The sequence below is a fragment of the Mobula hypostoma genome, chromosome 25 (assembly GCF_963921235.1).
Source record: "Mobula hypostoma chromosome 25, sMobHyp1.1, whole genome shotgun sequence".
NCBI lineage: Eukaryota > Metazoa > Chordata > Chondrichthyes > Myliobatiformes > Myliobatidae > Mobula > Mobula hypostoma.
Window position 1 is genome coordinate 17,000,577 of NC_086121.1, and position 27,372 is coordinate 17,027,948.

General features: G+C 40.8%; 1 protein-coding gene across 7 annotated transcripts in view; it reads right to left on the reverse strand.

Annotated features, from left to right (window-relative positions):
- LOC134337713 (calmodulin-binding transcription activator 1-like) overlaps positions 1–27,372 on the reverse strand; it is a 1,241,580-nt gene that overhangs the window by 752,297 nt on the left and 461,911 nt on the right. For all 7 annotated transcript variants that reach the window (XR_010016050.1, XM_063032918.1, XM_063032917.1 and 4 more), the window contains exon 3: positions 9,980–10,047. Coding sequence is in view for 6 of the 7 variants with exons in the window: in XM_063032918.1 (XP_062888988.1) it covers positions 9,980–10,047 (68 nt within the window). In the remaining variant the exon portion in view is untranslated. The remainder of the gene's footprint in view (positions 1–9,979; positions 10,048–27,372) is intronic.

Sequence of the window (27,372 nt, forward strand, 5' to 3'; positions counted from 1 at the left end):
AAAAACATCTCCTGCACAATCTCTGTCAGTACAGGAACACTGCAGGGATGTGTACTTAGCCCCTTGCCCTACTCTCGTTATACCTTTGACTGTGTGGCTAAGTACAGCTCCAATACCATATACAAATTTCCCAATGACAACACTGTTATGGGTTGTATCAAAGTGGGTGATGAATCAACAAACAGGAGGGAGATTGAAGACTTGGCAGAGAGGTGTAATAGCAACAACCTCTCACACAATGTCAATAAGACCAAGGAACTGCTTGTAGACTTCAAAAGAGGGAAACCAGAGGTCCATGAGCCAGTAATTAAATTGCTGGGTGTCACTATCTCAGAGGGCCTGTCCAGAATATTATTGTGAATAAAGCATGACAGCACCTCAACTTCCTCAGGAGTCTGGGGAGGTTCAGCATGTCATTGAAAACTTGCCAAAATTCTATAGATGTGGGGTGGGAAGTGTGCTGACTGACTGCATGATGGCCTGGTTTGGGAACTCCAACGACTTTGAGCGGAAAATCCTACAAAGTTAGTGGATTTGGCCCAGTACATAATGGGTAAACCCTCCCAACCATTGAGCACATCTACATGAAACGTTGCCGTAGTAAAACAGCATCAGTCATCAAAGATCCTCACCACCCAGGCCATGCTCTTTTCTCACTGCTACCATCAAGTAGAAAGTATAAGTGCCTTAGGACTCACACCACCCTCAACCATCAGGCTCTTGAACAAACGGGGATAGTTACTCTCATTTAAGGACTCTGTTATATTGTTATTTCATGCTCATTATTTATTGCTATTTATTTACACCTGCATTTGTATAGTTTATTTACAGTTTAAATTTCCTGATGTTTACAGTTTACAAATCCTATTTACAGTTACTGTTCTATAGATTTGTTCTGTATGCCCAAGTAAAAATAATCTCTTTTTAAATCTTTTTATTGAATAAGTATACAAAAAGGTAAGCCATATAGGCACTAATACACTGTTAGAATATAATAAAATTACAGAAGATATTAATACAAAAAAAATACTACAAACAATGTAATTTAAACATAACGTATCAAGGTAACATAATAGTATACTAATTTTTATATATATATCAATAGAGAAAAGGAAAAAAAAACCCAAAAAAAACCCCACCGTGCAACTAACTAAAAGCAAAGCAAAGCAATGGGCTAACTTGAAACCAAACAGAGTTAAAAAACTTAAAATCACGTCCTCAATCCCGACCTCCATTAAAAACAGTAAAAAAAACAAGAAGGGTATATATTACATTAAATGAAAATATTGAATAAAAGATCTCCAGGTCTGTTCAAATTTAAATGAGGAGTCATAAAGATTGCTTCTAATTTTCTCCAAATTCAAGCATAATATCGTCTGAGAAAACCAAAAAAAGGTAGTTGGAGCATTAAGCTCTTTCCAATGTTGTAAGATACATCTTTTCGCCATTAAAGTAAGAAATGCAATCATTCTACGGGCTGAAGGGGAAAGATTACTGGAAATTTTAGGTAGTCCAAAGATAGCAGTAATAGGGTGAGGAGAGATATCTATATTCAATACCTTGGAGATAATATTAAAAATGTCTCTCCAAAAAGTTTCCAGAGTAGGGCAAGACCAAAACATATGAGTTAAAGAGGCTATCTGCCCCGGACATCTATCACAAAAAGGATTAATATGAGAATAAAAGCGCACTAACTTATCTTTGGACATATGTGCTCTATGAATAACTTTAAATTGAATTAGGGAATGTTTAACACAGATAGAGGAAGTATTGACTAATTGTAAAATCTGCCCCCATTCATCCACGGAAATGATAAACCCCAATTCCTGTTCCCAATCTACCCTAATCTTATCAAATGGAGCTTTCCTAAGTTTCATAATAATATTATAAATCATAGCCGATGCACCTTTCTGACATGGATTAAGATTAATTATAGTATCTAAAATGTATGTAGGAGGAAGCATTGGAAAGGAAGAAAGTATAGTACTTAGGAAATTTCTAACTTGTAGATATCTAAAAAAATGTATTCTTGATAAGTTATATTTATTAGATAATTGTTCAAAAGACATAAGGGAACCATCTAAAAATAAATCCAAAATCCGTGAAATACCCTTAGTCTTCCAAATTTGAAAAGCACGATCCGTAAAAGAGGGAGGAAAAAATATGTTACCTAAAATAGGAATCGCTAACCCAAATTGATTAAGATCAAAAAATTTTCTGAATTGAAACCAAATACGTAAGGTATATTTAACTATCGGGTTAGACACCTGTTTAAGGCGTTTCAAATCAAAAGGGAGAGAGGAACCTAAAATAGAGCCAAGTGTATAACCCTGAACAGATTGTAATTCTAATGCTACCCATTTAGGAATGGATAGTATATCCTGGTCAAGTAACCAGAATTTCATATGTCGAATATTAATTGCCCAATAATAAAATCTAAAGTTAGGTAATGCTAAGCCTCCATCTCTCTTAGCTTTCTGTAAATGTATTTTACCCAGTCTCGGGTTTTTATTTTGCCAAATAAATGAAGAAATTTTAGAGTCAACTTTGTCAAAAAAAGATTTTGGAACAAAGATTGGTAATGCCTGAAATATATATAAAAATTTTGGCAAAAAAAACATCTTAACTGCATTAATACGACCAATCGAAGTTAAATATAAAGGAAACCATTTAGATGAAAGTTGAATAATATGGTCTATTAATGGTAAAAAGTTAATCTTAAATAAATCTTTGTATTTACAAGTAATTTTAATCCCAAGATATGAAAAATAATTATTAATCAATTTAAATGGAAAGTTATAATATAAGGGAAGTTGTTTATTAATCGGGAAAAGTTCACTCTTACTAAGATTTAATTTATAACCTGAAAAAAGACCAAATTGTGCTAATAGCTCTAAAACAGCCGGGATGGATTTTTGGGGATTAGAAATATATAAAAGTAAGTCATCAGCATAGAGTGATATTTTATGGGACTTTAAGCCCCGAGTTATCCCAGTAATATTTGGAGATTCTCGAATGGCAATTGCAAGAGGTTCTAATGCAATATCAAATAATAAAGGACTAAGAGGACAACCTTGTCGAGTACCTCGAAAAAGAGGGAAAAAAGGTGAACTTAAAGAGTTAGTACGGACCGAGGCCACAGGAGAATGATATAACAGTTTAATCCCCAAGTAAAAATAATCTCAGCGTTATACATGGTGATATGTATGTACTCTGATAATGAATTTTACTTTGAACTTTGTAACCAGGGAACTGGCAGTTAATGGTTCATCTCCACACAGCAAGTTTCAAATCAGAGTCTGAAGAGACCCAAGGAATTAACAATAAAAATAACAATGTAAGAAATAGAATCACAAGCAAGCCATTTGAGCCCGTTCTGGCTTTCAATAACATCAGTTCTGCTCTGATCTTGGCCTCAACTTCTCTTTCCTATAACCATTTTCCTCACTTATATTCTAAAATGTATCTGTCAGTCTTGATCATATTCGATGATTCAGCCTCTAGAACTCCTTGGGAAGAAAATTCCAAAGATTCATAACATCTTGGGAGAAGAATTTCTCCCCTTTGCTGACTTAGATGAGTGACCCTTGTTGTGAACCTCTGCCCTTTAGTTTTAACTTCATCAAGAGGGGAAGCACCTACCCTGTGATGCCCCTCAGAACATGTTTCAATAAGATTATCTCTTCTGAACTCCAGATGTAGGCCAAAGCAACACACACAAAATGCTGGAGGAACTCAGCTAGTCAGACAGCATCTATGGAAATAAATAAACAGTCCACATCTGAAGAAGAGTCTCCGCCCTGAATGTCAACTGCTTATTCATTTCCATAGATGTTGCCTGACCTGCTGAGATTCTGCAATGCTCTGTGTGTGTGTGTGTGTGTGTGTGTGTGTGTGTGTGTGTGTGTGTGTGTTGCTATGGATTTCCAGCATCTGCATACTTTCTTGTGTTTAAGATGTTGGCCCAACTTGTTTAGCCTTCCCTAATGAGCAATGTCTTCATCTCAAGAATCTACAAAGCAAACCTTTATTTCTGAATTGCTTGCAAGGCAAGACATATCTCTCCAACATATGTCCAAAACTCGACACAACCCTCGAGCTGAGGTGTCACCAATACCATGTATAGTTGTGGAAATGACGTCCTTTCTCTTTGCAATGAAGATTACTTCCTCAGTAATTACTCAAACCAACCACCTGCATGCTAATTCTGTGCACAGAGACCCTCAGATCCTAATATATAAACATTTTCTGCAGTTTTTCTGAGTGTATACAACAGCTTGCTCTTTTATTCTTTCTACTGGAAGATAACTGTACATTTCCCCACATTCTACTCTATTTACCAAAATTTTACCATCTTGCTTCATCAACATTTTTTTGGCCAGTTAATCACTGAAGGCTATTCCATTGTTCAACCCAGCATATAAGAGATTCCACTGACAGACACATTCTCCTCTCTCCTCCTATTCAGCGTTTTACAGGGACTGTTAGAGTCATAGCAAAGTGCAGCAAAGAAGTAGGCACTTGGACCCATCTAGCCCATGCTGAACCAGTTAAACTACCTACTACCATCCACCTGCTCCAGGAACATCGCCCCTCCATCACCCAACCATTCATACCTATTCAGACTTCTCTTAAAACATTGAAAACGAACTTGCATGCACCAAGTGCTGGCAGCTCGACCCACTCTCTCATGACCCTCTGACTTTCCTCTCATGTTCCCCTTAAACTTTTCATCTTTCACCCATGACCTCTGGTTGTAGTCCCACTCAACCTCAGTGGAAAAAGCCTGCTTACATTTACCCTATCTATACTCCATATAATTTTATATACTTCTATGAAATATCCTCTCAATTGTCTGCATTTGAAGGAATAAGGTCCTAACCTATTCAATCCCTCCTTATAACTGAGGTCCCCCGGACCTGGTTACATCCTTGTACATTTTCTATGTACTCTTTCAAGCTTATTTACATCTTTCCTTAGGTAGGTAAACAAAACTGCACACAATACTCCAAATTAGGCCTCACCAATGTCTAATACACCTTCAACAAAACATCCCATCTCCTGCACTCAATACCTTGATTTATGATTTGTTTCACGATACCCTTGTCTACTCTTTCCAACAATTACAACCTGCGCCCCCCTTATCCAAATCTTATAGCACTTTGCAACTTTAGGTGATGTAATACCTATTCTTTCACCTCTTCCCATCCCACCATGTAGTGACTCGAATATTCTTTTTTTGGAAAGCAATGATTATTTTGCACTTCCAATCTAATGTACTGTATTCAGTGCTCACAGGGAATCGAAATGCAGATCGCTTTGGAGAATACCCACATTCAGTTAAAAGGAGTGAACTGATCTTTCTGTTGCTCAGTACGTATTTCTCCATTCCACACTCACTCTGACCCATCATTTTGCCTCCTGAAAACTTGAAGAACAGCACCTCAACATCCATCTGCTCACTTTGCAGTCTTTTTAATGCCTGATATTAAACTCTGCTACTTCAGGTAACTCAATTTCTTTGTGTGTATCAGAAACCCATCTGTGATATTGGTTCAGCTTGTTTGTTTACTTTTTCTCTGCATCCTGCCTGACCTGGTCGACATGTCTTGCTGCTCTACATTTTATAACTCCTGCATTCCTCTATCAGTGTTCTTTTGCTTGTGTTCGTACTCTCTAACTGGTCTCATTCACTTGTTGACCTTGTTTACAGTAATTTTCATTATTTACTGTCTCGGAGACATCATCCCTTTACCATTTTCCCTGAGCTCCTTTTGTCTCCTTCCCAGCTCCAATAAGGAGTCTTCAAACTGAGATGTCAAATCTGTTTCCTCTTCCTTCTGATGCAGCCTGACCTGCTGAGTACTTCTGCTTCTAATTTATTCCAATTATCCCAGTGAAAATCCAAGGATTTTAGACCATACAATATAGGAGCAGAATTAGACTATTTGGCCCATCAAGTCTGCTCCACCATTTCATCATGTCTAATCCAATTTTTTTCTCAACCCCAACCTCCTGCCTTCTCCCCGTACCCCTTTATGCCCTGACCAATCAAGAATCCATCAGTCTCTCCCTTAAATATACATAATGACTTGGCCTCCACAGCTGCCTGTGGCAAAGAATTCCATGGATTCACCACTCTCTGGCTAAATAAACTCCTACTCATCTCCATTCTAAAAGGACGCCCCTCTATTCTGAGACTGTGTCGTCTGGTCTTAGACTATCTCACCATAGGAAACATTCACTCCACATCCACTCTGTCAGGGCCTTTCACCATTCGATAGTTTTCAAAGAAGTCAACCCTTATTTTTCTGAATTCTAGTGAATACAAGCCCAGAGCTATCAAACGCTCTTCATATGAAAAGCCATTCAATCCTGGAATAATATTCATGAACCTCATTTGAACCCTCTTCAGTTTCTAAGATAAGGGGCCCAAAACCGCTCACAATGCACCAAGTGAGGCCTCATCAGTGCATTATAAAGTCTTGACATTACATCCTTGCTTTTATATTCTAGCTTTATATATTCTAGATTGTACGATAAATCTCTTGGCTTCCTGTGCTCTGTGCTCACGCAAGCATTCCTGCAGGATCAACAACCACAAGTTAATTACCTTCAACAACAGTGCTTGATTCTTATGTGTAAACTAAGGTTTTAACACCCACTCCTCACTTGTCATTCCCAAACAAGCATTCCTGGGCACTCCCAAATATTAAAGCCTCCCAGCATATTTAAAGCAGAGAATATCATGAGTATATTACACTTTGACGAGAATGCATGCTGCAAACAGCCTCATTGACTTTGAGGATCAGGAGATTAGAAAGGAAAACGGAGTTCTCCTCTTGATCGTCATGTGTTCAGACAGCAGTAAAGGACAGGATTAGATTGGGCTGTAATGGTCCATGTATTCAAGTTTTCACCTACTCAGTCAATACCTAACAATGCACATCAGTTATCAGATGGATAACCAGAATACTCCTCCATGTCAGAACAGCAGATTCAGCAGAGACAAAAGAAATTACCATGTTACCATAAAATAATTAGATCCATTCGTGACCTGTAGTTTATGTTCTTGAATTTACAATGAATCGAATTTGTTTTAGAAGGTTAATCACAAAAAAAAAGATACCGCAGGAAAGATTTGGAATGAAGAATGTGACTGCCACTCTGATACTGAGACTGACAGCACAGCTTTGCTGACACACAGATCAATATGTGGAAGCCTGAAAACCCATTCTGTGGAAACCTTTCGTGCTCAGGGAATATTAAAGGGTGTTTTAACTCATCAACTAGAGCTTTTAGCAGTCAGCACACAGTTCACCTGTATAGAGACATAGAAACATAGAAAGCCTACAGCACAATATAGGCCCTTCGGCCCACAATGCTGTGCCGAACATGTACTTACTTCAGAAATTACCTCGGGTTACCCACAGCCCTCTATTTTTCGAAGCTCCATGTACCTATCCAGGAGTCTCTAAAAAGACGCCATCGTATCCGCCTCCACCACCATCGCTATCAGTCTATTCCACACACTCTGCATAAAAAACTTACCCTGACATCTCCTCTGTCCCTACTTCCAGGCACCTTAAAACTGTGCCCTCTTGTGATAGCCCCTTCAGCCCTGGAAAAAAGTCCTCTGACTATCCACACGATCAACGTCTCTCATCATCTTATACACCTCTAACAGGTCACCTCTCATCCTCCGCCACTCCAAGGCGAAAAGGCCAAGTTCACTCAACCTATTCTCATAAGGCATGCTCCCCAATCCAGGCAACGTCCTTGTAAATCTCCTTTGCACCCTTTCTATAGTTTCCACATCCTTCCTGTAGTGAGGTGACCAGAACTGAGCACAGTACTCCAAGCGGGGTCTGATCAGGCTCCTATATAGCTGTAACATTACCTCTCGGCTCTTAAACTCAATCCCACAGTTGATGAAGGCCTTCTTAACCCCAGAGTCAACTTGCGCAGCAGCTTTGAGTGTCCTATGGACTCAGACCCCAAGATCCCTCTGATCCTCCACACTGCCAAGAATCTTACCATTAATACTATATTCTGCAATCATATTTGACCTACCAAAATTAACCACCTCACACTTATCTGGGTTGAACTCCATCTGCCACTTCTCAGCCCAGTTCTGCATCCTACATCTACAACCTTCCAATCCTCCGGAACCGCTCCCATCCCCATTGTCGATGTAAAGATCATTGCCAGAGGCTCAGCAATCTCCTCCCTCACCTCCCACATTCGCCTGGGCTACATCTTGTCCGGTCTCAGAGATTTATCCAACTTGATGTTTTCCAAAAGCTCCTGCACGTCCTCTTTCTTAATGTCTATATGCTCAAGCTTTTCAATCTTCTGTAAGTCATCCCTACAATCGCCAGGATCCTTTTCCATTGTGAATACTGAAGCAAAATATTCATTAAGTACCTCTGCTATCTCCTCTGGTTCCATACACCCTTTTCCACTGACCTATTCTCGCATGTCATCCTCTTGCTCTTCACATACTTGTAGAATGCCTTGGGGTTTTCTTTAATTCTGCTCACCAATGTCTTTTCATGGACCCTTCTGGCTCTCCTAATTTCATTCTTAAACTCCTTCCTGCTAGCCTGATAATCTTCTAGATCTCTATCATTACCTAGTTTTTTGAACCTTTCGTAAGCCTTTCCTTTTCTTGACTAGATTTTCAATAGCCTTTGTACACCACAGTTCCTGTACCCTACCATCCTTTCTGTGTCACATTGGAACGTATCTATGCAGAACGCCTCTCAAATATCCCCTGAACATTTGCCACATTTCTGCCATACATTTCCCTAAGAGCATCTGTTTCCAATTTAATTAAACACTTTCCTAACTTGTCTGTTCCGATCCCTCTCTAATGCTATGGTAAAGGAGATAGAATTGTGACCACTATCTCCAAAATGCTCTCCTACTGAGAGACCTAACATCCGACCAGGTTCATTTCCCAATACCAGATCAAGTACAGCCTCTCCTCTTGCAGGCTTATCTACATACTGTGTCAGGAAACCTTCATGATCACACCTAACAATCTCCACCCCATCTAAATCCCTTGCTCTAGGGAGATGCCAATCAATATTTGGGAAATTAAAATCTCCCACCACGACAACCTTATTATTATTACACCCTTCCAGAATCTGTCACTCTATATGCTCCTCAGTGTCCCTGTTGCTACTGAGTGGCCTATAAAAAACACCCAGTAGAGTTATTGACCTCTTCCTGTTTCTAACTTCCACCCACAGAGACTCAATAGACAATCCCCCTATGACTTCCTCCTTTTCTGCAGCCATGACACTATCTCTGATCAGCAGTGCCACACCCCCACCTCTTTTGCCTCCCTCCATGTCCTTTCTGAAACATCTAAAGTCTGGCACTCTAAGTAACCATTCCAGTCCCTGAGCCATCCAAGTCTCTATAATGGCCACAACATCATAGCTGAGATCCACGCTCTCAGCTCATCCGCTTTGTTCATGATGCTTCTTGCAGTAAAATAGACACATCTCAAACCATTGGCTGAGCGTATCCCTTCTCTATCACCTGCCTATCCTCCCTCTCGCACTGTCTCCAAGCTTTCTCTATTTGTGAGCTAACGGCCCCTTCCTCCATCTCTTCAGTTCAGTTCCCACCCCAGCAATTCTAGTTTAAACTCTCCCCAATAACCTTAGCAAACCTCCCTGCCAGGATACTGGTCCCCCTTGGATTCAAGTGCAACCCGTCCTTTTTGTACAGGTCGCGCCTGCCCCAAGAGGTCCCAATGATCCAGAAATCTGAATCCCTGTCCCCTGCTCCAATCCCTTGGTCACGCATTTATCCTCCACCTCACTCTATTCCTATACTCACTGTAACAATTCCCATAACAACAATTGGATTGCTCATTATATATTTTTCAACAGTAATGCATGTACCTCTGTGGTAACAGCTCTTAGCAATGATGCTGGGCCAATAAAACTGCATTGGCACTTACCTGGTTTTAGGGGATGTTGTTAACCATTCTTCATGTTTCTCAAATGTTATTAAGTAGGCTGCAATTTCCTGAAAAAGACAAACAGGGGAAGACCAATTTAGATACAAAGTGAAATTCATACAACATTGCCAATTCCAATCCAACAAGGTCCCTGTAAAAACAATATAAAGTGAGTGTTCATGTACATCACTTTTCAAAAGAAATTAACCAAGGTTAATAAATTCCTAAATACAAGCTATATTTATTTATTTAAAGATACGACTTGGAACAGTGCCTTCCAGCCCATGGAGCCTCACTGCCCAACAACCCTAGCCTAATCACAGGACAATTTACAATGACCAATTAACCTACTAACTGGTATATATTTGGACTGTGGGAGGAAACCAGAGCACCTGGAGGAAACCCAGGCAGTCATGAGGAGCATATCAACTCCTTACAGAAGGCGCCAAAATTGAACTCTGATCTCTGAAGCCTCGAGCTGCAATAGCAACGCGCTTACTGCCATGCTATAGTGGCACCCCCTGTAGTGTAAGTTCATAATACAGTGACGACAGATAACAATTCTTTAGAAAGCACATAGGAGATTCCCCTGTCAGACACATTCTCCTCTCTCCTCCCTATCTGGCATTTCACAGGAACTACTCTGTTCATGGTTCCCTTGTTTGCTCTTCCATTTCCACCAACCCCTCCTCCTCACTTCCCACCACACACACCCAAATCTTCTGGCACTTTCTACCTGCAAGTAATGTCCTTTCACCTCTTCCCATCCTATCAAACAGTGGCCTAAATATTCTGTATTGTGGCAAAGAAATTATATTGTACTTTTACAAACAAAAGTCCTGCTGAAGGGTCTCAGCCTGAAAAGTCAACTGTACTCTTTTCTATAGATGCTGCCTGGCCTGCTGAGTTCTCCAGGATATATATATGTGTGTGTGTGTGTGTGGGGGGGGGGGCTTGGATTTCCAGCATCTGCAGCAGCCTTTGTTTATAATTCAAATCTTTGCTTTAGAAAGTACATTAGTCTTTTTTTTCTATATTTTAAACCTGACCTCAGCCACTTGCTCCTGCATTTCTTATCCTGTGCCTGAGCATCCATTGAGCCATCTCCAAGGCTTACCCCTCCCCTGCAGCAATATCAATAATTGCAATGAGTTTAGCACCCATAGCATCAAAGGAAGGAGGCTATAAAGTCTGTAATGTTTGTGCTGACTCTTTATGCAGCCATCTAATTAGCCATGTTCTTTTAATAAATGCCGTAAAATGAATGGTTCTGCTGGCCTCTGCCCTTAGTTTTCAGGCTAAACAGGTTTAGCTGGTTGAACTCCTCCAGCTTGATAGAGTACACCTCCTCTATCAACAATAGTAATTAAATTAGCCAAGTCCTAACTGAATTCAACAACAGGACTACAGTAGTTCAGGTGCAAATTGTTCAAGATTTTTACTAAGGAGAAACTATGATAAATGACTAGAATAAATAGTGACATTAACCCCAGAAGGGCACCAAACATGGCAGCAACTGGTTCGAGTAGCTTGAAGAGAATAAACCCTATTAGGATATAGTTCCTAAATTATCACATATTCATATGTATACTTGCAATCATTGTCATAGATAAGGAAAATTTTGAATTGAATTATTTCCACACATGAGATGCCGCATGAGACAAGAGTCACTTCTGTCTTAAGCTGCAATAGCTTCCACCTCCTGTAAGTGAAAGGTTCCAATGAAAAGTACTGTAACATCACCCACTCTAAGCAATAAGTTTCAATTAAAACTGAGGACTCTTGGCAACATAGGCAACACTACTGGATCATTTCAGACACATCTGTTTTTTGTTTAAAGACCTGTCTTCTTTGTGGCCCTATAAAAATCCCTTTAACCTGCATTAATTTATGCCAGTGCTCCAGACTTAGAGACTGACCCTATCAACAAAAAGGTCTTTTAAAGTTTCCATCCTGAAGCCTGTTGGTAATAGCAAGTGCGTGGCAATTCTGTGCTGTGGATGTTGTCGGAATTGTGATGAGTCTGCCCAACTCATTGCAAGGCAGAGTGCGGCAATAAAAGCATCCTCTTTTTATCACCATTCAAATGACTAGTACCATTGTCTTCACTGTCTTCAAGATTCAAGCAATGCATTATAAACAGAGCAGTAGATGGATGGAACATATTACACAAAACCCTGCAGACTTAGACAGCCTCTGACACCCTCTGAACAATCACAAAGTCAGACGTACCAACAACAGGGGACAATCGTTGGATGTGCAAAAGGCAACTTCTGAAAAATTCATGACAATTTGTATGATTGAGTTCCCAGGTTTCTCACAAACGTAAGCCACTGCTACATTTATGTGAAAACGCAGGTAAATATCCGTGAGAGAAAAGATTACAATGGCATTTTTAATGATTATATATGAGGCAAAGGCATTGTTGGCAATGCCAGTGTTTAACGTCCATCATTGGCTGAAGGAGGTGGTGACCCACAGTCCTGAACTGCTGCAGTCCTTCTGGTGAGCAGGGACTCCAGGATCTGTACCCAGTAAACGAAGGACCATTCATTTCCAAGTCTGTAACTTGGAGTAGAATCCACACATGGCCCCTTTCATATACACCTGCAACTGTTTTCCTGGTGGTAGACATAGTGTGTTTGGGAGTCACTGTTGAAGCAAGCAAGTAATTGTGTTTTAATGGGTATACACTGTGGGAGAAGACTAACATGTATGGTGGTAGATAGGATAACTGCCAAGCATTCTGCTTTGTCCTGTATTATGTTAAATTTCTTCAATGATGTTGGACAACTTCCTGACTTGTGATGAAAATACTAATTTTGTGGCTCTGAGGCAAAGATGTTTGATTCCCATTTTGTACAATTTCAAACCATTCTTACACATTGAACTACCCTAAAGTGCTCTGCCAGGTTTTCCAGCTATAGATGAAGACAAGTGTGAAGCTACCAAAGGAGTACTATTCTATAGGTTGATTTTAATGCCATTCTGTATTCTCAGACCTTCTCTTTGCCCTTTTCTCTCTGACAACCACCCTCATCACATCCTTAGATTAGATTAGATTAGATTATGAGGACACGCAGTCCTCTCTTATTGTCATTTAGTAATGCATGCATTAAGAAATGATACAATGTTTTTCCAGAATGATATCACAGAAACACATGACAAACCAAGGCTGAAAAACTGATAAAAATCACATAATTATTACATATAGTTACAACAATGCAAAGCAATACCGTAATTTGATAAGAACAGACCATGGGCACGGTAAAGTCTCAAAGTCTCTCGAAAGTTCCATCACCTCACGCAGACGGTGAACCTCCAGTGCCACCAACTTGCTGATGCAGCATCCCAGAAGCATCTGACCACAGTCCGGCTCCGAGTCCATCCGAAAACTTCGAGCCTCTGACCACCTCTCCGACACCGATGCACCGAGCACCATCTCTGCCAAGCGCTTCGACCCCAGCTCCGGCAACAGGCAATAGGCAAGGCCAAGGATTTGGAGCCTTCCCTCCGGAGATTCTCGATTGCACAGTAGCAGCAGCAGCGAAGCGGGTATTTCAGAAGTTTCTCCAGATGTTCCTCCGTGCTTCTTTACATCTGTCTCTATCAAATCAGGATTGTGCACAGCATCCTACTTCACAGATACAATATCATTCAGAACAGCCGCGCGTGTTGCGTCGCGCCGCCATCTTCTCCTCCCTCTGGAGGAGGATATCCTCAATGCCCTCCTTTACAATGTGAGTGGCCCTGGAAATTTTATTTATTTAGGAATATGGTGCAGAACAGAAACTTCCAGCCCAACAAGTCACACTGCCCAGCAAGCCACTTATTTAACACTAGCCTAATCAATGAATAAACTGACTTCAGAAGAGCAAGGAAGTGCTGACTTTCAGAAGGATGAGGGGGGCTCTCATTGAAGCCTTTCGAATGTTGAAAGGCCTAGACAGAATAGATGTGGAAAGGATATTTCCCATGGTGGGAGAATCTAGGACAAGAGGGCACAGCCTCAGGATAGAGGGGCGCCCTTTCAAAACAGAGATGCAGAGAAATTTCTTTAGTCAAAGGGTGGTGAATTTCTGGAATTTGTTGCCACATGCAGCTGTGGAGGCCAGGTCATTGGGTATACTTAAGGCAGAGATTGATAAGTTCTTGTTTGGACATGGCATCAAAGGTTATGGGGAGAAGGCCAGGAACTAGGGTTGAGGAGGAGACAGAAAAAAAGGATCAGCCATGATTGAATGACAGAGCAGACTTGATGGCCAGATGGCCTAATTCTGCTCCTATGTTTTACGATCTTATATACAACAATATTGTTCCAAATTAAATTCCCCTGTGGATTAAATGGTAGCTCTTTCATTTCTCAGTCAGCAGCACAAAAACACAGACAACAAATATACAAGCATAAAGTTTAGTGTGGCATTCCCAAAGCAGTTACAATGGAACATTGCATTGTTGGAGATGTCATCTTTCAAATGAATCCTTACATTGAAACCCCAGGTTTTCTCAGAAATGCATAAATATTTCTGTGTCCAACTCAGTATTTATTTCCCAAAAAATTTTGAAAGAGATTAGTTGATTGCTATCCAACATTTCCGACACTACATCAATGAATACAATTTTTCAGCACTCCAGTGACTGAAAAGTACTTCAGCCATCCTGAGGTCCTGAAAGGCACTGCAAAGGTCTTTGTTTCTTCTGCGTTATTCCCAGCAGTACAGCAGTCTCCTTCAAAGTTCCAGTGTGACATTTCCCACAGCAAACATCACTGAATGAGCCTGCCAATTCTTGCTGAATTATGGCCAGTTTCAAGTCACTGATGCATGTTCACAAACTCATTTTTTAGACTTGAGTCCCCACAATAAGAAACTGGTTTACAAACCATTCACTGTTCGCTCCTCCTTTTGCTTCTATAAACAATATTTTACAGCCTTCACATCGATGGTAGGTGACAGTATAAAACTTGTTATTCCACTGGCGTTACTCCATAAGTACAGAATAGCACTTTAAGCAGTGTTGCTTATCCAGTCACAGGCCCCAACAGACCAATTTCACTGAACAATTCTTTCCTTGCTACATAATCTGGATGGTGTGCATCTAAACCCCAGTGCCACAAATCTCTCCTGCTAACACTTCCAGCAGCAAATAGTTCTAGGATACTGATACAAAGAAAGAGAACTGGAAACAATCCAAATAGCTGGAAACCCAGAGGCGCTGGTTGGTTTGTACTGAAGCACTGCACCTCTGGAGCAATGTATTGGTTTTGGAGTGAGTGTGGTGCTAAAAGGGTTAATTCTTTATGATGCATTACATAAAGGATGCAGGAATGCAGATGAGCAATAAAAATTGTGTGGTAGTTTTAATGAAGTGATTAAGTAGTGGAAGGTGGAGAGAAACTTTCCATTACAGGAAATTCAGGAAAATGGGTTACAACCTTAAGAATAGACCTAATTAATTCAGGGGTGATGTCATGAACTCACTCCTGCCGAGGATAAAGGTCAATTGAAAATTTCAAAACTAGTATTTTCATGAAGCAAGGATATTAAGAGATATAACGTTGAAGCATTTAGATGGAATTATGAGCAGTTCAGCTATGAATCAAATGCTAAAGCAGACTGCAGTGGACAACTGGTCTCTGCCTGTCCCTCTGCTTGTCAAGTATCTATCCCCTGGCCCTCCTGTGAAATGTGCTAGGCTGTTCATCTTGTGCCAGTTAGTGATCGGTGAGTATTTGTCTCTTCCTCCCCTGACAGCGTCAAGTGTCTGCCTCTCCTCAGAGACTCACAGAAGTACAAATGAAACACTGCTCATCATTAGGCCATTCCGCTGCGGAGGGTTCCACAACTGTATCTTGGCCGACAGCCACACCTATACACCTTCTAGCAGAGGTCATAAGAAATCGGAAGCCTGATTGCACTCCCTCTCTAAGGATTGTGGGGCACTAATGACATTTCTATGTACCTGAGATCTGCTAGCTCAGCAAAGATCCAGGATCAAACCTTGCAGCTGTGTACAGTTCAATATTTCACCGCTGAATTAACAGACAGTTTAAACCATCAATTTTTATGCATTCATTTCTTGCATAATTAGGAAGAAGCTATTTAATTTTCCATGTGATTCAATCACAGGTGTTGAGGTTAAGCAATCCCCAGCGACTCCTAAATTTGCCCAGGGCAGCCTGCATTTTATGCTCACTGCGATGTCCTTGCCGTGTGAAACAGATGTGATAAGGAGCACACCTGGTGAGCTCTGCAGTGTCAGCTGCCATCTTTCACCTAGCACACAGCCAATAAGGTACAGACAGAAGGGGGAGAAGGATAATGGAATTTTAATGTCAATGCAATAGTTTATAGAAATTGTTATTACTAGCTACTGTTATCTAGTTTTCTAGTTATCAAATGACTAAGTATCTGCCCCACAAGAGCTGACAGCATCAAATCTGGATGGAAATCCACCCTGCTACATGTGAGTTCACTGTGGCTCAGTCTAACCCTCCAGATCACCGATTCTCATGATTTATATTATACTTACAGTAAGAAGCCCAAAGCGCTCACACTGACTGCAATTGTTCCAGCTATGAGGCTAAGCAATAAGTGGTCTTTTAGGTGTCTGCAATAGAATGTGAAAAATTGAACTTGGGGGAAATAATTTTTCCTCTCAGTCAAAATGTCTCTTGGAGAGGTTTTTTGGTCTTGTGTTTAATCAAGATAGCCCTTCGCTAAACTGAAGAGCTTTAAAATAATTCTTTGGGATTGAAGTATTGCTGTTTAAGGTTAGAATTTGTTGCCTTTCCCAAATTGTACTTAAAAGGTGATGAGGTGAGCTGGCTTCTTGAGTCCCATGGTTCTTGTGGTGAGGGTACGCCTACTGTGCTGTTAAAGAGGGGTTTTAAGGGATTAAACCTACTGATGATAAAGGACCAGACATACATTTTCAAATCTGTAAGGTGTGTGACTTGGAAGGATACCTGTAGTTTATGGTGTCCCAGTGTCTCATGCCTTTGCCCTTCTTGGTGAAATTATGTTTACTGTGTCCTGCTGCAGCAGATAATAAAGCAAACTGCTTTGGTTTATATGTTGCAGAGCTTCTTAAATGTTATTAGAGCTGCACTCTTCCAGCCAAGTATTAGTGTATTCCATATGCTCGTGAGTTACACCTTGTAGATGTGGAAACACTTGTGTTCCAGAGGTGAGCACTCAACACTGGCTACCCAGCCCCTCATCAGCTTTTTATCCAATGTGATTTATGTAGCAGGACTAATTAAGCTTTTAGTCAATGGTGATCCCTAAGATGTTGATGATGTGTGTTTTGGCAATGATAATGCTTTTGAATAGGTATATAAATTTTCTCTTGATCATGAAAGTCATTATCTGGCACTGCCCTGGTGTGATTATCAACCTGTGCCTAAAATTTGTCTAGGCCTTTCTACTTGAATGGAATGCCTGATTTGCTGCAGAGTTGCAGTAGAGCAGAATACTGTACAATCATCAACAAATGTTTTTGCTTCAGACTCTGGTGACATTGGTGAAGCAGGAAACACTTGGGCCGAAGACAATGACCCGAGACCTCCTGCACTATTGTGCTGGGACTGGGATTCTTGACTTTCAACAACCAAAAGCATCTTCTTTAATAAGAGGTCGGAATCTAACTATTGCAGTGCTTTACCTTTGATGCCCTTTAAATTCAGTTTTATTGAGATGCCTTAATCAAATGCTATCTCAATAACAAGAGCAGTCATTATTACATTACCTCTGGACTTCAGCTTCATATTTGCATCAACGCTCTAATGAGATCTGCAGTAGAGTGGTCCTGGTGAAACTCAACTGGCATTATTACTGAGTAAGTCCCACTTGACTGCACTGTCGTGACACCTTCTATTACAAATGCTGATGATTGAGGGTAGACTTTTGGGTAGTAATTAGCTGAAATGGATTTCTGAACAGGACATGCCTGGGAAATTTTCCACATTATCAGGTGTATGTCCGTACCGAAACAGTTTGGATAGAGGTGCAGCTGGTTGTGGAGGTCAGCACTGCAGTATAAAAGTTGTGTGGATTGTACAGTGAGGCTCCAATCCTCCAGTATAGCATTGCTTTTTCAAAAGAGAGGATGAGATATATCAGTCTCAGGCCTGCAAATTTATCTGTTTTCAAAAATGCTAGATCGCAAATATTCAAAGTTCAAAGTGAATTTATTATCAAAGTACATATATATTACCATATACAACCCTGAGATTAATTTTCTTGTGGGCACCCACAGTAAGTACAAAGAAACACAATATAATAATGAAAGACCGCACACAACAAGACAGACAAACAATGTGCAAAAAGAGAACAAATTGTGCAAATAGAAAAAGAAAAAAAATTAAGCAATAAATATTGAGACCATGAAATCAAGAGTCCTGAAAGTGAGTTCATAGGTTGTGGGAACATTTCAGTGTCGAGGTGAGTGAAGTTGAGTGAAGTTATCCCCTCTGGTTGAAGAGCCTGAAGACTGAGAGGTAATAACTGTCCCCCTATCTGGTGGTGTGGGTCATGAGGCTCTTGCATCTCTTTCCCAATAGCAGCAGCAAGAAGACAGCATGGTCTGGATGGTTAGGGTCACTTTTCCTGTGACAGTGCTCCATGTACATGTGCTTCCTGGTGGGGAAGAATTTACCTGTGATGGATTGGGCCATATCCACTACTTTTTGTAGGCTTGTCTATTCAAGGGCATTCGCATTTCCATATCAGGCTGTGATGCAGCCAGTCAATACACTCTCCACAGCACATCTATAGAAGTTTGTCCAAGTTTTAGATGACATGCCAAATCTACACAAACTTCAAAGAAATTAGAAGCGCTGTCATGCTTTCTTTCCATTGGCACTTATGTGCTGGATCCAGGACAGATCCTCTGAAATCATAACACCAAGGAATTTAAAGCTGCTGATCCTCTCCACCTCTAATCCCATGATGAGCACTGGCTCATGGACCTCCAGTTTCCACCTCCTGAAGTCAATAATCAGCTCCTTGGTATTGCTGACGTTGAGTGAGAGGTGGTTGTCATGGCACCACTCAGACATATTTTCAATCTCCCTCCGATATGCTGATTCAACACTGCCTTTGATTCAGCCAATGGCAGTGATATCATGTAGAAACTTAACTATGGAGCTGTGCTTAGCCACACATTCATAAATTATAAAGTGTGCAGAGCAGGGGGCTAAGCACACGTCCTTGTGGTGCACCTGTGCTGAGTCCTGATGAAGGGCCTCGACCCAAAGTGTCAACTGTTTATCCATATTCAGCACGCGCGGCCGCTCCAAATTGATATATTTGTGAAGTAGGATGCCGTGAACAATCCTGATTTGATGCAGACAGCTGTGAGAAGCATGGAGGAACATCTGGAGAAACTTCTGAAATGCCTGCTTCGCTGCTGCTGCTGCTAATGAGCGATCGAGAATCTCCGGAGGGGAAGGCCCCAAATCCTCAGCTTTGCCTATTGCCGGGGTCAGGGTCAAAGCGCTCAGCAGAGATGGTACTCGGTGCCTGACAGCTGGTCGGAGGCTCGAAGTTTTCGGACGGACTGAGAGTTGGACTGTGGTTGGGTGCTTCCAGGATGCTGCATCAGCAAGTTTGCGGCGCTGGAAGCTCATGGCAGGAAGAGTTTTCTTCCTTCAACCGTCTGCGTGAGATGATGGGACTTTCAAGAGACTTTGAGACTTTTTTTTACCATGCCCATGGTCTGTTCTTCTATCAAATTACGGTATTGGTGGAAACTGTTGTAACTATATGTTCTAATTATGTGGTTTTTGTCAGTTTTTTTCAGTCTTGGTTTGTCTTGTGTTTCTGTGATATCATTCTGGAGGAACAAATTGTATCTTTTCTTAATGCATGCATTACTAAATGACAATAAAAGAGGACTGTGTGTCTTCATAATCTAATCCAATATCCCCAGATGCTGCCTGGCCTGCTGAGCTCCTGCAGCACTGTGTGTGTAATGTGCTGATGGTGATTGTGGAGGAGATGTTGTTGCCAATCTGAACTGACTGGAGTCTGCAAGGAGGGAAATTGAGGATCTAGTTACACAAGGAGGTATTGAGGCCAAGGTCTTGAGGTTTATTAAGGATAATAAGCTTTGAGGGAGTGATATTATTAAATGCTGAGCTGTAGTCAGTGAACAGCATTCTGATATATGTACCTTCACTGTCCAAATGTTCCAGGGTTAAATGAAGAACCAAAAATTGGCATCTGCTGTTGACCTGTTGTGACTGTAGGGAAATTGGAGCAGATCCAGGTTGCTTCTCAGGCAAGAGTTGATGTGTTTTATCTCCAGTCTCTCAAAGCACTTCATCACAGTGAATCTAAGTGCTATTGGATGGTAGTCATTGAGGCAGGTCACCATATTCTTCTTAGGCACCGGTATAATTGAAGCCTGCTTGAAGCAAGCGGGTACCTCAGACTGCTGAAGCAAGAGGTTAAAGGTATCAGTGAACACTTCAGCCAGTTGATCAGCACAGGTCTTCAGTACTAGGCCAGGTACCCCATCTTTGCCAGATGCTTTCCATGAATTCACCCTCCTGAAGAATGCTCTCACATCAGCCTCAGAGACTGAAATCTGTATTTCCTCTCTTTCTGTGTTTATTATATTCAATGTTTCACACACTTCCTCCTTAACCACAACTTGAGAATCATCTCCGTTTTTTGTGACAAACAAGATAAAATCTGCAGATGCTGGAAATCCAAGGCAAAACACACAAAATGCTGGAGGAACTGAGCAGGCCAGGCAGCATCATATTGTGTGTTTTCCCTCTTTCGTGAAGCTAGACACAAAATATTAATTCCTTTCATCACCACGTTTCAACCTCAGATATATTTCAAGCTGGCAAAATTGGCCTCAGCACAATTTGGAACTTCATTCCTGGTTCACCTTTGACCTTTCTTTAATACTGAAGAAGTTTGTTGATCACCTGCTGTACCTGTGCTGTTAATTTAACCAGCATTGTCCTGAGCACATCGTGGCACTGGAAGGCCAGTTCCCACCATTTCAGAGCTATGGTGTGCAGCACTGTGGCTATTACAGCAAAAACGGCCAGCCGGATTTACAGCGGTTTGACAATCAGTCAAACCAGCCTTTCTAACCTGTCACTCTTATTAAATGTTTGTAATTTTTTTGCATCCATGGTCAAAATCAACAGAAATAAGTAATAACATGTAAATTACATACTTTTGTAATGTTTAAAACTATAAGTTTAAGAAAATGCACTCACTCAGAAACATGGAACAGTACTATACAGTATGAGCCCTTTGGCCTAGGATATTGTGGGGACCTTTTAACCTATTCCAAGATTAATCTAACCCTTTCCTCCTACACAGCCCAGAACCCTCCATTTGTCTTTCATCCATGTGCCTATCTAAGAGTCTCTTAAATGTCCCTAATGTGTCAACCGCCACCCCTGCTGGTGCATTCCATTACTTAAGTATATATGATTGTGTAAAATTCTACTATTTTATTCTTCCTGAAAACTTAATCTCATAATTTCTCTTTTCCTTTATAATTGTTTCTCTCTTAATCAATTTCAGATTCTCATTCATATTTGTTAGCTCTTACATGTTGGCCAAACTAATTTTCTTGAATTCTGTTAAGCATTATCTGAAACTTTTTATATTTTTATTTGCAGATCCTACCAAAACTGCCATCCGTATTATTTTCTCACTTTTTTTCTACCCCTCAAAAACAAATTTTGTCCAATCCACATATCCTAGATTTCCTCATATTTATTACTGTTTTATGATCACTATTGCCTAGAAATTCCCCAACACCTTCTGTTCTTGATCGTTGCCTGCTATTTGACCAGAAATACTAGTTCTTGACCTTTACTCAGCATTTCACATGTAGGGTTAGATAAAAGTCCTTTAGCATTGTCAAAATTCTTAACTCTTACCTTATTTAACTATGTACTATGTTAATAAATTTTGAGTTGGTTTAAATCCGACAAAATGACTATTCTATGCTTTCAACTTATTTCCCTAACTTGTTTCATATTTCCTTCCCCCATATAAAGGTGCACACAAGAAATTCTGCAGATGCTGCAAATCTAGAGTAAAACACACAAAATGCTGGAGGAACTCAGCAGGTCAGGTAGCATCTATGGAGAGGAATAAAGAATTGCTGTTTTGGGACGAGACCTTCACCAGAACTATAAAGGTGATTTGTACCCTATCTATTAGTACGGTTAACAAATCTAATATCTCACTCCATATGTATTTTATTTCTGCCATACTGAAAGCTCAGTCACCTTATCCTTCACTGAAGGTTTTATCTAATATACCTCACATTTTCCTTCTTAACCTATCCTAAATATGTTTTACTCACTGATATTTATTTCACAGTTCTGAGTTTTTCAGTAGCCATGTCACCATAACTACAACTACACTACATCTGGTTCCCGTAATGCAATATTAACTCCAGTTCCCCTGTTATACTTCTGTAAGTACTGCTGTACCGTTTAACTCATATTTGACAGCAATTCCTCTTGCTTTATTTTTAACCATCTTTTTGTACATGCAATGTTCACTCCTGACTGCCTGTCTTTTGCAAATGACACTTCTATGGCCACAGCAGGACCAGGATGATGCTCCCTGGAGAATCAGACTCTCTGTGCCTGTTGTCTTTTAACCTTTATTTGTAACCTGGTATTTGTTCACATACAGTCTCAAAAGAACTTATTAACAACATTTATTTTAAAAAGAGGTATCCAGGAAGGAACAAACACCAAGAGAATTTTCTGACTTCTTGCCACGATACAACCAGATACCCTCAAGAAAACTCCAATTTTTCATAGTCATACTTTATTGATCCCACGGGAAATTGGTTTTCTTTACAGTTGCACCATAAATAATTAAATAGTAATAAAACCATAAATAACTAAATAGTAATATGTAAATTATGCCAGGAAATAAGTCCAGGACCAGCCTATTGGCTCAGGGTGTCTGACCCTCCAAGGGAGGAGTTGTAAAGTTTGATGGCCACAGGCAGGAATGACTTCCTATGACGCTCAGTGTTACATCTCGGTGGAATGAGTCTCTGGCTGAATGTACTCCTGTGCCCAACCAGTACATTATGTAGTGGATGGGAGACATTGTCCAAGATGGCATGCAACTTGGACAGCATCCTCTTTTCAGACACCACCGTCAGAGAGTCCAGTTCCATCCCCACAACATCACTGGCCTTACGAATGAGTTTGTTGATTCTGTTGGTGTCTGCTACCCTCAGCCTGCTGCCCCAGCACACAACAGCAAGCATGATCCAGGGTTACCTTTGACCATTAGGACATAGGAGGAACTGTTAAGAAAATTTAACATGGTGGCGAAATATTCCTCCTGCTCTTTGCTTGATTAAATTTACCCTCTGCTTCTGTAACCACACTTAGTTGCACAAAAATGTGGGTAGTGTGAACTCTTAGCCTACTATCCAAGGCAAAAAGGACTGTGGCATTTCCTCCTCAGTCTCTCACTACTACAGAGACCGGCAACAGTACAGCCAAGCTGGTGATAGGATTGCCTTGGTCAGATCATGGGTGGGCAGTGTCAGAAAGAGAATCAAGACTAGACTAGAGATCAAGGGTGAAGAGGTTAGATGGATGATCAGTTGTAGGGAATCAGTTGCTGAGAGATAGAAGAACATTGGCAGCAAGAAGAGAGTTGGTGGGAAGTGATCTCTAATGGCAAAGAAGATAATCACCCTTCAGAATCATAGAGAGCCATAGAGAAGTACAGCACAGAAACAGGCCCTTCAACCCATCTAGTCCACACCAAAACCATTTAAACTGCCTACTCCCATCTATCTGCACTGGGACCATAGCCTTCCATACCCCTACTATCCATGTACCTATCCAAACTTCTCTTAAATGTTGAAATCAAGCTCATATGCATCACTTGCACTAGCTTCATTCCACACTCCCACAGCCCTCTGAGTGAAGAAGTTTCCCCTCATGTTCCCTTTAAACTTCTCACCTTTCACCCTTAACCCATCCATGACCTCTGGTTGTAGCCCCACCCAACCTCAGTGGAAACAGCCTGTCTGCATTTACCCTATCTATACCCCTCATAATTTTGTATACCTCGATCGAACTTCCTTTCAATTTTCTACATTCTAAAGAATACAGTCCTAACCTATTCAATCTTTCTTTATAACTCAGGTCCTCCAGCCCTGGCAACATCCATGTAAATTTTCTCTGTACTCCTTCAACCTTGTTTACATCTTTCCTGTAGGTAGGTGAACAAAACTGCACTCAATTCTCCAAATTAGGCCTGACCAATATCTTACCCAACTTCAACACTCCTGCACTCAATACATTGATTTATGAAGGCCAACGTGCCAAAAGCTTCCTTGAATCAGATGACTCTAACTTCCTGGCAGCAGTCTGGATAAGATCAGGCCTTTTCAGAACCCTAGATGCTCATCTTAAGTTTCTTCAAGTGGCATCAAACAAACATTGTACCTTGTCTATGCCTGGAGGCCTCCATCCACTACCACATTATCTCCACAGCAGTGCTGGCAATAAATTGGGTCTTCTACTCTGAGGTAAAGATGGCCCACAAGCTCAAATATTAGGCCCCTCCCTGAGCTAAGCCTTTTAATATTTCGAAGACCTGCATCAAGTCCCATCTGTTAAAACAACTCGCAATGCTCCTTTCATAACATGGAGCTGAATTGCCAAACAACTTACCCACACTGCTCTCAATACCCTTTTCAAAGAATGGGCCACTCTATTGATATCCTGGAGTTAATACTTATCTCTAATCACCATTACTGAATAAATAGATTATCTGTGCAATTTTCATATGGATGTAGAGAGATTTTGCTATGCACAAATTGTCAGTTTGGCAGCAGCCATCACACTTCAAAAAGGGACCATTCACTGGGCAGTGATTGTCAAAGGCAATAAATATATGCAATTCCTTTTAGGCTGGAAGGACAAATTGATGCTTCTGAAGGGAAGAGGGAAGCTAGTGACAAAATAATTGTGCATGGACTCTAGATGCGTATTGATATGTTATGGACTGATCAGCCTTTTCAAGGTCCAGATTCAAGAACAGATGAAAATGATAGCAAGATCCTTGAAGGAAAAAAGAGCAAGTGATGTTGTAGACCTTCTGCTGTGTCTTACAATTACTTGTAACTATTATCTTCTTTATACTTTATCCTAGTAATTGTCAACCACGTTGATTCCCATCTGATTAGATACCCACAACACAGTCAATAATAGTAATCAAGGTACTCCCTAGGACAGTGACATTATATGTGATTCTTGCAGTGATTTACTGTATGAATTTCTCATTTCATGGAAAAATTAGTTACTGCTACCCAAAAGCTCTTCTTCATGAAGAATCACAGAGTGATGGTAGGCTATTTGACTGCAGAGGACATCGTTAGCAATGCTGCCCTCAGCCATCAACTGAAGCACGGATAGTGGTGACACAAGTCCAGAGGTGATAAAGGACTGAAGTGCCTTTGCAGGATTTGCCTCGGCAGAGCTGGACCAATCATGTTCCCCATTCAGAGCATTTGAATTCAGAGGCATAAAGACATCAGTTCATTGGTCAGATTTAACTGAAGTGTGTTTTAAATGGGACCACTTTTAACTTTGTCCTGTCTTACTTATGCCCTTGACAATATTGCTAACTAATTCTGCCATTTAAGTATATTGGAGCACAGACAAGTTCCAAATCCCTTCCTACTGTGAATGCAATATTTAAATTATAGCTAATTCTGATCCTCGTGACCTTCCAAAATATGTTAACTCATTTTTTTGTTATTTCAGTATTTTGTGTAATGCTCTTCTTTCTCACCCTTGGTAAATAATAGACTACACCTACTGTCAGAGCAAGTGTAACTTGAACTGGGCTCTCATGGAATGCCAGTTTTCTTCCCCCTTTCCCCACCTTTCTCTCCACCATGTCCTACTCACATCTGTGCACAGACAAACATGGTAGCATGCCATGTAGGTGATGGGCTTAATCACACAATCTATAAAACCACATTTACACACATCATGTTGCCAGAGACATTACCATAAGGAGCATCAGTCAGCAGTACAGAGCACTCAAATGTTAGCCCTGCTGAACCACAATGATTAGTCATGATCACTTGAGATCCAGATCAGATGTAGCTATGATACCTTGTATAGAAGTATGGCCTGCTGATTCCTCTGCTTTATCTTGTTTAGGGAGAGAGATCACTTTGAAGAGATATTGATGGAGAATCAATGCCAGTGGAAACGTAAGAAGGAAGAAAAAGAGCAAAGAATAAGTAGGTGTGAGCAGAGAACAGCCATCATTTCTTTATAGGAGCAGGAAGACACTGAGTAGCAGCAGCTGTTGAACTTCTGCTGATTATCTTATTTCTTTGGTTAAAAGATGATTTTCATTTCTTTCGCTACATCACAATTTATATATCCTGTGGCATGGCACTAACTTAAAGGTGCCATTGAACCATTGCTGAAATGAGTTGAGTGGACATATTTAATTGCAGATTAAGTGCTCAAATGCACAATTGTATTACTACTGTAGCACCTTTCAGAATTAGTAACTGCTCCAAGACTGTTTTATTTTATTTTATTTAGAGATACAGTGCGGAATGGGCCCTTCTAGCCATGTTGCCCAGCAACCCACTAAAGTTAACCCTAGCCTAATCACGGGACAATTTACAATGACTAATTAACCTACTAACCAGGCCGGCTGGTGGCGCAATGGCATCAGCGCCAGACTCCGGAGCGAAGGCTCCCAAGTTCGAATCCAAGTCGGGCCACCCCCCCCCAAGCACACTCTCCATCTGTGCCGGGTTGAGCGTCGAGCTAGCCACTCAGCCTTGTAAAAACGGGTCGAGTCAGGAACGTTCATATCGTGACTCGGTTAATCCAAAAGGAGACCAATCCTGACAGCGCACGCCAGACAAGAATGGCCGGCTGTCTGGAGCGGCACACTTAAAAAAACCTTCTAACTGATATGTCTTTGGACTGTGGGAGGGAACTGCAGCAACCAGAGGAAACCCATTACACATGGGAAAGAATGTACAAGCTTACTTACAAAGGAGGCTGGAATTAAACTCTGAATTCCAACGCCCTCAGCTATAATAGTATCACACTAACCACAATGCTACCGTGTTGTTCTTCCAAGGATTCCAAAATAGCAAGAAGGTAAAATTGCATTCTGCCTTTTATAATCTGATGACATCTGAAAGTGATATGAACCAAAAACACTTTCAAAATGTAGCCATTACAGTACCATAAAGTTAAATATCAGACATCCCACCTCTCCCGGAAGTTCCAGGAGTCTCCCGCAAATCGGTAATGGCTCCCTGACGCCTGGGAATTATATACAATATCCGAGAAATAGATTTTTTTGAGAGGGACA